The sequence below is a fragment of the Corvus moneduloides genome, chromosome 3 (genome assembly GCF_009650955.1).
Source record: "Corvus moneduloides isolate bCorMon1 chromosome 3, bCorMon1.pri, whole genome shotgun sequence".
NCBI classification, from domain to species: Eukaryota; Metazoa; Chordata; class Aves; order Passeriformes; family Corvidae; genus Corvus; species Corvus moneduloides.
The window spans coordinates 90,707,430-90,721,155 of NC_045478.1; the positions used below are offsets into that span (position 1 = coordinate 90,707,430).

At 41.9% G+C, this 13,726-nt stretch overlaps 1 protein-coding gene across 2 annotated transcripts in view; it reads left to right on the forward strand.

Annotated features, from left to right (window-relative positions):
• The first annotated feature begins 2,989 nt into the window (after positions 1-2,989).
• Positions 2,990-13,726, forward strand: part of ZFAND3 (zinc finger AN1-type containing 3) — a 139,534-nt gene continuing 128,797 nt past the window's right edge. Inside the window, exon 1 of one of the 2 annotated variants that reach the window (XM_032102728.1) lies at positions 2,990-3,196. In XM_032102728.1, coding sequence (XP_031958619.1) covers positions 3,093-3,196 — 104 coding nt within the window. In that variant the 5' untranslated portion in view covers positions 2,990-3,092. Of the gene's footprint in view, positions 3,197-3,242; positions 3,340-13,726 lie in introns of those variants that run through there. The other variant, XM_032102729.1, reaches the window with a different exon arrangement.

The window sequence follows — 13,726 nt, forward strand, 5'->3', positions numbered from 1 at the left end:
CTAAAATTGCATGAGCTGTTTCTCTTGTTAAGTACTTAAACTGTTGCTCACTACTCCTGGCATCACTCTTCTCCAAATTACCTTCCCATCACTCAGTAGGTTTTTTCCCCTACATAATGCAAGTTTACAATGCATATTTGCTTCTAAAGGTTGAAACATGCTTTGCTGTATCTGGACCATTTGATGACTTTCTGCATATGAATATTCCCGGCCCTGTCCAACTAGCATGCTGCATATCTCTCCATGTGCTTCCTAAGTGCTGTTTATCCATTTGTCTGTGGATCCTTGTACATTGTTGAGAAAGCATCCAGGGCCTGGACTCTGGATGAAAAAAGCCAGAGAAAATGTCAGTTAGCACTGAAACTCCTCAGGGACCAGAGGTCTGCCTCAAGAGGGGATCTGTTGGAGGGAGAGCCTGCACACTGAATGGAGGCTGCAATGCCCTGTTCATGACTGCATTAATTTTAGATCAGCTGAACCAGTTTTCTCCTTGCCAGCCTCTAAAGAAGCGTCGCTCAGCCGTACTTTCCCTCGCTGCCACATTTCAACACAAAAACAGGCTTTCTGGTGGTTGCAAATGGATGGATGTGATTAGCAGACACATGACACAAATCAAAACATTAAAGGGTTTAGAAAAGCAGGTGCAGATTAACACACTGAATTTGCAGGAAACTATGCTGAACTGATACATTGGCAATTTTCTGTTGTCTAAACAAAGTAGGAAATACCACAGATATACAACAGCAGCATTGCAAAGGTCATATTAAAAAAAAAAAAAAAAAAAAAAGGCCAAATACATTATTACAAACATGGCATGAAATCAAAGCACATGCTCTCCCCTCTTCTCCGTCCCACAGTATTCAACTGCACTATAATCCTGAAGTCCATCACGTGTGCATGTCCCTGAGATTATTCTTCCTTAGGGCATTAGTAGTAGCCAGAGTTAGTTGTGTCTCTTCATTGGCATCATGCTTAATACGTGTTTGCTTTGTGGAATAACACTGTCCCTATACTCATGTTTTTCTTTGTGTTTAACTTTGGAGTGAATTACTGCACCCTTGCAGGGTTTTTAAAAATCTGAACTCCTTGGAAAACTGGAAATTTTACATTATCCCAACATCACTTTACAAAATTATAGACCCATAGAATAGCCTGGGTTGGAAGGGACTTAAAGATAGATCATCTAATTCCAACCCCCCTGCCACAGGCAGGGACACATTTCACTAGACCAGTGCTCAGAGCCCCATCCAAGCTGGCCTGGAACACTCCCAGGGATGGAGCATCCACAGTTTCTCTAGGCAACCTGTTCCAGGGCCTCACCACTCCCACAGATAAATATTTTTTTCTTATTATCTAATCTAAATCTACCCTCTGTCAGTTTAAAGCCATTCCCCCTTGCCCTTCTCCCTACGTGCCCGTGTAAATAAGACTCTCTCCTTCTTTCTTGTAGGCTCCCTTCAGGTACTAAAAGCCACGGCTTATTTGAAATGACACAAAAGCACTGAGCAGAGAGAATGCTTCTCCACAACACTTGTAACGCTAACTCAGTATGAGCTTACCATAATAGCAATTATAGACATAAAGCCTATTAGATCATCTTTAAAAGCCACTCCTTGTCTGAGGGGAGTTTACAGCTTCTGGTAGTAGTACAGGTAGCCAGCACGAAAGAGACCATTTAAGTTTCCAGTTGACTTAGTGGCTTAAAGGGCTGAGTTTAACAAGGCCAGGGCTATTTTTTTGCATGTACTCACTTCTCTTGGTACCCTCAGCAGTTCAGCTGTGTCCCCAGAGAGCTTTGCCAAGAGGCAGCCCTGGTGCTTCAGTGCACAGGGTGGGCTGCAGCCACAGACGCTTTAGAGGGCAGACAGCTGCATCAGTGGGGAGTCAGGCAACCGCAGACTACAACAGTTTGATAAAATCACCATCATTAGTAAACTGTCACGAACCAGCCTCTTCACAAGAGGTCTGTTTACGTGATTTCAATTAAATTCCAACTTTTTAATCAAAAGTTTTAAGCATGTGTGTATCTGTACTTTGTTATTGCTTTTTTTCTGTCATGAATTAATTTGATAAAAAAATGCTTTAGGAAGCTTAATATTAAAGCCATAATATCGCTGACAGAATTAAGTAGTTGTTCACAAAGATCCACATACTCTGAACTTTGTTAAGAATGTTTATTATTTTCAAAGTTTAATAACCTTAGTTTTAATTGCAAAGCAAAAATCCAAGTATAAGACCGGCAACAGCAGTCAGGAATAGATCAAAATTCCACCTTCATTAATGCCACACCAAGTATTGGTGTCACCAATTGTCACACCACACATTTTCCACTCAGATCTGAAATTTCTGGGGGAGGGAGTGGTCACCACTATTTTCCATTTCAGACAAAACCAAGGTAGAGAGAGCGCAAGGCTGTAACTTGCTCAGTATTATTGGCTAAACCAGTACCAGAAGTACAATCCCCATTACTCAGCCCACAAGTCCAGATGCTGGAAATTCCCCTCTCCTTTCCTGTCCGTCAAAGGGCGGCAGCCAGTAATGACCGTGCCCGCTGTGCTCTTTCCCTCCCTGCCATACCTTACCTCTTGCAGGTCCCAGAGAATGGGGCCAGAGCAGCCTGCCTTCAGCCAGCCCACAGCTCCGTGTCCTCACGCAGCAAATGGTGTTTACCACAGGCGAGGAGACCCCCGAGTACGTCAAAAACCTACACGGCTTTATTTCGGACTGAGGGAAACCCAGGACGAACGTCTACAGAATAAGAAGGGAAATAGAAGGCCAAACGTCGCCCTCGGGGCCCTCCAGACCTCCCTCCAAGCGGAGCCCACAGGGAACAAGTCCCTGTCCTCTCCCTGCACCGGACCGGAGCCCCCCAGAGCCGCCCAGCCTCCGGGGAGAGCTCCCGAGCGCGCACAGCCGGCCCAGCCCCGGCACACTGCGCTGGCAGCGACGAGGACAAGTGAAAGATATTCAGTATCCCCCCCATAGCGAAGAAGCCCCCGGCACTGCGGGAGCGGCAGCCCGGGACAGCCCCAGCCCGGCCCCCGGGGACCCGCTCCCTCCGACCGACTTCCGCGTCGGGGACCCGTCTGCGCATGTGCGAGCGGCACCGGCACCCCCCTCACCCCACCGGCCGTCCCTGGCTGTACCACTGTGTACCCAACGTACGGGTAGAGACAAAGGAGGGGAGCGGTTCCAGGTAGCTCTGCGGGCCTCAGCCCCGCCTGAGGCTCCTCATGGAGAAACTTGTTCTCTTCTCGAGACTACGGGTGCCCTCCAAACTCGCTTCTCACCCAGCTCCCGCACGCGATCTACCCCAACTTCCCCCGGGGATGTCCTGTGGTACATGCCGCTCCCAGCTGATTCGGTAGCTTGACGAAACCATTGCGCTCAGGACGGGGGGAGCCACGGTGCCGGAGGGGGGAACGCATTGTTGCGCGAGGGGCCGAACGGCGCTCCGGGGAGGGCGGGCGCGCGCCGCTGCGGCACCGGAGCGGTCACCGGCACCGGCGGGCGGGCGGCGCCGCCGCACGGAGCTCCGCGTTCCCGTGGCGCCCCGTCTCCGCTCCCCTGCCCGCCCCACCGGCAGGGCGCGGCCGGGCCCCCCCGCGCCCTCCCCTCCGCCGCCTCCCCAGTGGTGCCGCCCGGCTCCAGCTGACCGGCCTGGAATCCCGGCCGGGAGCCGCGCGCCCCCCGCCCGCCGCCGCCCCGCGCCCCGGCCCCACCATGGGAGACGCCGGCAGCGAGCGCAGCAAGGCGCCCAGCCTGCCCCCCGCGCTGCCCCTGCGGCTTCTGGGGGTGAGCCGGGCCCGGGGCTGGGCTGGGGCGGAGAGGGACGAAGGGGGGCGGGCGGCCAGGCGAAGGGCGAGGCGGCGGGGGGCCGCGGCCGGGCGGGGGGGGGACGGGCCAGGTCGTAACCCCGGCCTCGGGCCTGTGGCGGGGCTCGAGCCCGCAGCTCGGCGCGGGGAGGGGGCGGCCCCTGGCCCCTGCCGGGCGGGCCGCGGGGGTTCCCCCCCCTCGGAAGAGGGATGTCGCCCTGCCTGTGGGTGCCGCGTCCCGGGGGGCCTGGGCCGCGGTGTCGGCGGTGGCTCTTGGCTTAGAGGCAGCGGGTGTCCCGGGGGGAGGTGGCTGCGCTGCCCCCGGGCGCGGGGGGGAGGGGGTGCCGAGGCCGCCCGCGGCCCCCCCGCTGCCCGGACACTGCGGCCTTCCCGGCAGCCCGGCGGGGGAGGCCCGACCGCTTCCCCAGGCACGCAGGTTTCCTGGAGAGGCCGCCCCTCCTCTGGGGCTGCGGGCTGCGCTCGGGGGCCTGCCTTTAGCTCCTCAAAGGCGCAGATGAGTAATGCGGGCCCCTGGGTGCCCTGCTGGGTGTCCCTGACACATCCCTGCCCTGTGCCCGGGAACGGGGAGCTGTTGCTACAATTCACGCAGGGCAGCATAACTAATGAGGGAAAAAGGCTAAGGACAAAAACATACTTCTTTCTCCACCTTATGAAAGCGAAGTGGTTCATAATAGATAAGGCCCTTGTTAGCTGTTTGCTGATACCCTTTTAGGAAGAAGGAAGTAGGGGTCATTCCTGGTTGCCAAAGGCTAAAAAAAAGAGTAAACCTGTTCCTTCCTAAACTCCCACCTCTAGGGTCATGTCTGTTGAAGATATTTCCGTTACTGATTTTTTTTTTTTAAATCAGATGTGCCATGGGAGATGGTATTCTGGCAGGTACACATTGTCATAAAGTGCCTTTAGTGCCTATCACAGCAACATTAGTCCCTAATGTTCTTATTTATGGAAAATTCAAAGAATATGTGACTAAATAGACTTTTGAGGGCCCACTGGAGATTTACACTTGTCTGTGATTGTACCTTCTTGGGATTTATGTCATGCAGTTTAAGGTACTCGGGGGAAGTGGAGGCTGAGAGAAAAGAGATGCAATAAGAGTGATTTAGTGATGTCACTGTACATTTGGTTGGTTTATTGAAGTGGCAGGATTTTAAATGAAATTCTATTTTTGAGTTATGACAGAAGCCTGAATTGCAACAAATGCCATGGCCCTGTTGGGAGTGATCTTGCAAGACAGATTATAAACACATAGTAAATTATTTTGTTTATTTTTGTTTTGTTAGGTTCCCATACTTGGGTCTGATATTTTTTATAAAGTAATGGAGAACGAGTTTTTGCTATCTCTAATACAGTGCACTGACTTCTGTAACATGATACTTATGGGAGAATTGTAGAAAGTTGAAAGTGAACTTTTTCTTTGGGCTCAACTTCTTGGCTTGTTCAGCATATTTAGATAATGAGAAGAAAATCTGGTGCTTTGTGTTCAAGGATCTGCTTAATGGTTACAGGAGGCTCTCAAGAAAACCGATTGCTTTTAAAACGGATTTTTTTTTTTAACATACTTCCCTTGCACAAGTAGATATCAAGTGATATTTTTTTGCCCTCCCTTTTTTGTTCCCCTTCAGAGTGCCATCCATGCAATGGTGGTTTTGTGTGATAATTTTGAAAGACAGCACTGTGGAACAAACCCCTCACTTTTTCCACCAATACAGTGAATGGATTAGCCTGCTTTTCAGTCTCTTTAAGTGTTTGCCAGGTGCATTTTAATACACAGTGGCAAAATACATATCTGTTTTTCCACTTCAAAAAAACTGTGCTGTCAGTTTCCAGAGTTGATTGCTGTACTTCTCAGTCCTGAAAAAGCTTAAGTGTCTACATGACCTTATTTACCTAGGCCTTGCTAGTGCTTGAACGAATTGTCTGGTAAATCAGTGCAGATGTGCCTTTCTATTGAAGTTGCATTGTCAGGAGTTCTTAAGGGGTTACAGTTTTATGCCAGCTTTCTGAAGTAAGTTGTGATAGCAAAAAGACTTATGTTCATCTGAAGTTGAAATTCTGCCTCTCCAGATGTCAACTAGGGTTATGACCAGCAACATGTCTAAAGACAGCATCTTATCTGTGACTTTCATGTCATCTTAATGTCTGTCAAGTCACGTTTTGGAACAACAGGGCCAGGACATTTAAAGCTATGAAAACTTGTAATTTAAAGCAGTAGTTTCCATTAAATTTGTAAATGAAGTGATGCAGAGGAAGAGTTTTGCTTGTGTTTCCTGGTCCCTGTCCGTGCAATGGTTGAGAACCATTTCAGAGTTCTTCTTGAGTGAGCCCAAGCCACATAGGCAGCAGAGCAAGTCTGTGTCTGGGGGGGTCAAACAATAAGGTCTAGATTTTACCAGGTATAAAAGATGAATTTTTTTTTTTTTTTTATTTTTAAATTGATTTTATGCAGTGCTTAGCTAGGACTGTTCATAGTAAGATGCATGCTTTCTGCAGTAAGCCACAGTGACAGGAAACATTAAGGAGGAGACTGAAAGGAGTATTAAAATTGAATTAAGCTGTGGGTTACTGTGCTAAGGCTTGCCCATTGGTTGAACAGGGAAAGCAGCTCCAGAGACACATGCTGATAGTGGTGGCATGCAAAGAGATTACAGGAGCAGACTAGTATGTACTATTGAATTGAAGTTGGAGGGGTTCTTCTTTTAAAAGACTTGGGTTTATATTAGAAATTCAGATCCTCTAGGTTTCAAGAATCTCTAGAGACTGGAAAACTACTAAACTCTTGATGTTTCAAGATCTAAGAGACTGAAAAATGAACAGCTGAAAGAAGAGACTTTTGAGTGAGGCTGTTAAGAACTTCTGAAACATCTGCTTAAGGCCAACAGCTAACGTTTGCTTACCTTTTGTTGAAGATCATGGAATTCACCCTTAAATCTGCAGACTTGCCATTCTTTTTAGAATCTCCAGCCTGTCATTTCTGCTCAAGTAAAGTTTAATGGGGTACTGAGATGATCTTTATATTTTACAAAATCGTTTCAGTTACCCAGATAATCTCAATTGGGAAACTTCATCAGTACTCATGTTATTTATGAAAAATTCACACAACTTAGTGTTTGGAAATATTTCGCTCCTCTTTCTCCCTATTTTTATATCTTCAATTTCAGTCATTAGAAATGATCTCACTATTTATTGAAATAGTCTTAGTGTACAAAGTTTGGAAAGGGTTCAGTATGCAAGTTTTTATTTTAGATTACTTCATCTAAAATATTCTGTGCTTAACTTATGATTCTTATTACCTGGAAAAATTGTTTTTTGTTTTTCTGGTTAACAGACCAGAGAATCATAGAATCGTGTAATGTTTATTTTTTCTTAGACTACTGGATTTCAGAAACCTTTCCTTTATGGTGTATATGTACTCGAGGTTCATACATGAACATTTTACTGGATATATTATATTCCAGTTAAGCCTTTTTGCTTATTAAAGATGAGGGATTCTTTAATGACCTACGTGTTGGCAATTTCCCTTTGGCTTTTAAAGGACTCCATGAAGGTTTCACATGTGAGTGAAGCCATCAGAGGGCTAGGGATACTACTGTTAAAGGGTTATATGCACAGAAAGGACTTGTAAGCTGGTGGTAGCATACATATACTGTGAAAGGAGTATGTCAGAGAGGGTAATACTTTTACAATTGTGTTTGTACTGTAGTGACTGCTGCTTATCTTTCTTATTGTCCAGACCGATACCATACCACTGCATTTAGTGCCTAACCAGAAAAGAAGGAAATATGTTAATAGACATAAAACAAATGAATTCCATTTTTGAAATGGTGGCAGCCAGCAGGAAGTTGATTGAAAACACAGTATGATTAGTTTCATCTCATCTTAGTTCTGGCAACTATAAGATACTGTAGTCAGCTAAAACTGATAGCAATATTATTTGAGTAGATGCCAGCGGGGGTTTTGCAGGATGTTACCATTTGCTCTGCCTTTCTTGGGCACTGCGTGCATCATATGTGATGAGATGCTGTGCCCCAAGCATTCTGTGCAGGCCCAATTCAGAGTTTATTTCCGAGTCTGGATTTTCCAGTCGGTTGTGTATCATCAGGTCCTTGCCATGCCAATCTGGCTCTTTTCTCAATTTTGTTTGCTAAAATTAAACATTTAATCAAATGGTGACTCATTTAACATAAGCATGTTGAGTTTTTGAGTGTATATCACCAAAGCTTGCTTTTAGCTTCTAAACAAACAATGGTTATATATATGCCATTTAGAAGTCTCTTTTCTGACTAGTCTTTTCTTTTTTTGGTGATTACAGTTGTTCATTCCTTAGGAACTCTCAATGTTCCTTTTTAATAAACAGTGCCTTTTTAATAAACACTGCCTAATCTCATAGGCAGTGTAGGTCATGGTGAATGCCTAATGCCTCCCTAAACCTAATTTTCCTTTCATCATTGTTGCAACCTCACATAGATGTTCCTAAATGAGGCTTGAGTAAACTGTTGAAATATGGACCGTTCCCTCTGGGAATTTGTTTTCACTGGGCTTGTATCGTGCAGTTCCTTAGCCAGGCTTTCACTGGCTGGCACTTTGGATCAGATGCCGGAGTAAGCAGTGAATTTATTGGTTTATGTGAGACAGTGTACTCTATTTTGCTCTTAGGTTAGGACTAAAAATACTTGAGTATTGTATTTTTTTAATATTATGCATGAATGTATTTAATAGTCTGTCAGATCCTTGGGTAAAAGAACTTGAAGCAGTTTATATTTAAAACCAGCATTAACTGCTGTAATACTACATCTACTGATGTGTTGCGCTAATCGCAGTGACAAGCTATATAACTGAAAAACAGAGTCTGATGAGAAATTGATTTATTTATGACTTTCCTACAAAGTGCTGAGTATGATAAGGGGTATTGGAGAGACACTAAAATCATTTGCTAATTTTAGATGATACTGCGAATTATAAGATAGAGAAGCCTCTGTCTGAGGAGAGAGTAGTGGTAAGGAATTGAGCTTTGTCATGTTCCCTGTTTGAATAAAAATATGCAGGATAAAGAATGATAAATTGTGATTTCCCTCAGTTATACTACAACTAGAAGGACATCTCAAATAAAGTCAGAAGATAGAAATTTTTTCCACTTTTTTGTGCAGTGAACACTTGCCTCTTGCAACTGCAGTTGCAAGGTACCACATTTCTGCTGAGTTTTCCATTTGCTGTGGAAGCTTACCTTGTGAAATGAGGGTTACTGGCACTTAAAGTAAAAGCAGATGAACTGGATTTAATACTTTAACTGTAATAAGCTCTTTTCTAGGAATGTGAAAACAATGCCTTCTTTTGCAGTACTTAATAGAATAGACAAAACAGAAAGGAGATTTTGTTATTTAATGAAAACCAGCTATTCTGGATCAGACCAAAGATACATCCAGCCCTGTTTCTGATTTGGATGATCAGTGATGCTGAGGGAATAAGCGTAAGGACAGAGCAAACATGCAGTGATACTTATCTTGGTATACCTCCTTTGCTTCTGGCAGTCTGACATAAGGTTGTCCTCTGTTTTATAGATTTATAGCTTAGTAGGTCTTACCTATTTTTCAATAAATTTGCATAATGAATTGGTGAGGCTATGTGTACTCTTGACCCTTACAATGTCCTGCAGGAAGATGTTCCATAATTTAACCATTCTCTCTATGGGGAAAAAAAGTAATTGATTTTGTTTCCTTTAAACTTGGTGTGTGATAATTCTAAGGAGTGAATAAATTCAAACAGCTGGTGTATGAGGGCGTTTTATTTAAGAAGATCCAAAAATAAGCTTGCTTGATTAAAAATGTCTGTTAACTTAGTGGAGCCAGAATTTGAGGAAAAAGCCCTCTTGCTTAAACCATGAATTTATTCAAAATCTGTATATAAAATGTTTTATAAATATTTTCTAATTTTAAATGGGTGCTGTGTTAATTATAGATGGGTGTATCCAGCACCTTTTAATCTAATTGTAACTTCCTCATCAGTCAGAAGGAAATTCACTGTCGTAGCTGCTGTTCTTACAAGTGGAACAAACAAGTAAGAAGTAGATTGGCCTCCTTTTAGAAGCTTGGAGGAGTTAAAAGTTACTCTGTCTAGGTCACCTTCCAGGTTTCTGTCTTCCTGTGTGACAGTACCTTCTTTGTGTCTTCTGTAAACTGTGATTAGTCAAAGGTATTACTGTTTGGGCAGTGCTGACAATTACTCCACAGTTAGTGCTATGAAATATCTGTCTTAATGCTAATTGGTAAAATGTTCAAATGTTGTATGGTACCCCAGATGTGTTTTTGTGTAATGCTTCATTTTGATGGAGATGCTTTGGGTTCTCAAAACTTTATAATGGTAAGCCCAGTCAGTTAGAGAGTTATAATACAGGTATCAGTTTTGGGGAAATACTGCTGCTGATTTTAATTCCATAAATTTCAAACAATTTACTACTTCTGTGGAAATTTTATGTTGATATTGTTGCTGCATGTTGGACAGCTGTTGAAGTTTCAAATTGGTGGAAGCCTCATGACTCAGTATTCCTTTTAAGGTGTTGAAATCAGTGATGCAAAACATTAACTAGAGAGAATGATCCTTGATTGATGTATTTATTGGACATGTCTGGTTTTGACTTGGATGTTTTCACTAACATGCTATATGCCATTAGTGGATTTTAATTTCTTTTTAAATTAGAAGTTACTGCATATAAATAGACACAGCCTTTCTTTAGAGTCAGTTGGTAAAAATTATGAATGTGATATACTTTCTCAACCAACTACTGCTTATGTTCTTTGCAGTTAAAAATATAATTGTGTTCATGTGTCTCCTCAAATATGCAACCTTGACTGATATAATTAACATTGTACTTGAGAAGTTAAGACAAATGTCTTGTGAGTGTTGTTGGACAGTATTTGATCTTGATTGTGTTGAAACCCATACTTGGATTAAGATAAACTTCATATTCAGTCTAGGCTGGTAAATTACATTGATACTTTCTCCCTTTTTTTTCTCCTTTTTAACTGAAGTGTCAGAAATATTTCCTGTTTTGTATAGGCAGGGCTCACTGTGCTTTTGGAAGAAGAATTGAAAATCCGGTAGTAGCTGCAGCATGAATCAACTTCTCTTAGTGATAGATCTGTGAAGAAACTTAGAGTAGCTGCAGATATTAAAATGGTATCTCCTCAGGACACTGAGAAGGCCACATAACAAAATACTGTTAAGGACACCATATGCAGTGAATAATAAATGGTTCTGAAAAATGAAACCTTTGTGTGAATGACCGCAATGGTTTCAGGCTGTGGAGATGACATTAATGTACAGAAGTACTGGGTTGGTATTTTTAGGTTCTGCAAAAGTGCCCAATCATTATCTTCTAATTTAAGATTTTGATGTAAAGCTATTTTTGTAATAGAGGTGGATCTTTTGTTTGAAGTGGTGGAAAGTTTATATGCTTAATGAGTGTAGGAGTTAAACTTGTATTTAACACTTTTTTTAAATCTTGAAAGTCAAACAGTGTATTGTAATGCATAGCTCCATGAACTCCAAGTTATTCCTTACCTGTAGTCACAAAAACATAGTAGTTGAAGAGTTGCAGTATTCCATCAATTGGAGAAGGAAGATGTTTGCAGCTGTGTGTTCAGTTTCTGTTTATAGCGTCTGACTAGTAGCATTGTGGTAAGTGCAGTACTTGCCTGTACAGAGAGATCGTATTAGAAAATTGTTGATGGATTTTTACACTTAATTTGTAATCTGGCATCTTCCCTGCAGCAGAGAATGCTGCTCCATGTTATTTATGAAAGACTTTTAGGTATCCTGTTTGATTCCATCTGTTTTATCTGGCTGCCATATGCATGCTATGAACTTGAACAACGTAAGTCAATGCAAGGAAGATAAATTTCAGTTTCTAAATATTGTAGTATTTTTATTAGTGTTTTAAGGGAATTTATTTCTAATATTACTTTCATCAGTGTTATGTCCTTTAATAAATGTACTTTGGCTAGTGTTGGATTTCCAGTGTTTGTGTGGTGTAAATTAGAGACTAACTGGAAGTAATGAAAAATTTTGAATGGAGATAAAAACTGGTTTTCCAAAAATAATTTTAATAAGCAGTCAGACAAACAGAGAAAAAGAGTTTGGTTGATGATTACCGTCTTTAGTTTTTGTCTCTATAGATTATATAGTGTCTAATGTTGGGTGAGGTGTTTATTTGAAGGCCTGTCCTAGTAATGTATATATTTAACTTCTGCTTGGTTGAATGTACTATTTAAGTTGAAAGTCCTATTTAAGTCCTAAGCATCTAAGGAAGGGGGAAGAGAAAGGAGCACAATTTGAAGCAGTGTTTAAAAGAACGAAAAGCAGGCTGGTTTCATGATAACCACCTAATTGTGCCCTTGGAAAAGTAGAATCCAAAGTCATGTCCTCATTGACTTAATTGCTAAAACACAACCGTCCTTCACAATATGACTGTTTCTGACATCAACTCTGTCGCCATAACTGCAGCATTTTTATCTCTAATTATATATTTAGAGGTGTCTCAGAGGAAGCTGCATATATAAAGTAGGCAAAATGCTGTCATTTAGTGAGAGTCCCTCAGTATTGGAAATTGTATTGTCCTCTAACTATTGATTAGATGCTATTTTGGTCCAAAATAATGTCAATATTAAGGAGCCTGGCTTTTTGATAAATCAGTTAACTGTCTTTGAAACTTTTCTTTAACAAGTATCCACTATTACTCGGTGAAATGCATTTTTTAGCTGAAGCAAGAAGAGTTTTAGGTTGGGTACTGCTGACACCAGTGTGCAGGACAAGGCGTTGGTGATGCTTTGTTCATTGCTTAATGCCCTAGTGTTACCTTTTCCTTAGTAATCTCCTGCAGTGAACTAATGGACAGCAATGGTTTCCAAAATTGTCCGGGTGTTAACAAATGCTTGCTTATTCATGCAGATAGGTTTCAAATGTTCCCCTGAATTGTTAACTTGTTCATCAATTTAAAATCTATTAATTTCTATTTGAAGAATAAGCTTTTGACGGTGTACTTCTATGAAGGAATTAAAGCATTTCTCAGATAGCATGTTTCTAAAATGAAGGTTCTCTCCAATTTTAATTTGCAAGCATGTTAGTATAATGATTCCATTTTTAATAGGAAAAAGTATGGAAAGGATCGTAATTTAATTTTTTAAATGCTCAGAATTGTACAAAATTTAAAATACATTCTAAAATTCTTTGAAGACTCTGAAATCTTGGGTTTTTTTTTTTCTTTTTTTTTTACATAGATATGTGGATGAACCGTCATTTGTGCTATAACTTATAAAGGGCTTTTAGGATTAGTCCATGTATACTCAGTACCTTCCCTGGGTGCTGACTCATTTTTGAACATTTGAAAGAAAGCAATTAAGAATAATATTTGAACACTTCAAATATATTTTTCTTGGCATTGAGACTTTGTGATTAATACTTCTTGGCAAAATAATTGAAATCAAACTTGCCTTGGAAAAAATAATTAAAATGGAGCAAGTTGACTCATTTTATTTAAGGAAGTGGACTAACTCTGCTGCTTGTTAACTCCTGGTGTTGTCGAATACATGTGGAGTGTTTGTGATACTCCTAAGATATCTATTTTAGAGTATCATTCTTTTCCAGAATTAGTTAGATGTTAGAATGCCTCTGTGTATAGTGATGAATGTCACTATATATTCTTCTCTTATTTTGACTGTAGTTTGTTAGCAGTTTTATTTTGGACACTGATGTGTTCCTGTTTAACTTCCTCTTGGGTACTGCTTTAGGCGTTGTGCTCTAATGCTGATTTTTTTAAAATACATCCATGTATTACAAGACTTAAGAGACTATAAACCCGTAAAGATATGGGTAGTAGGATGTTCCTTTTTTAATAAAAG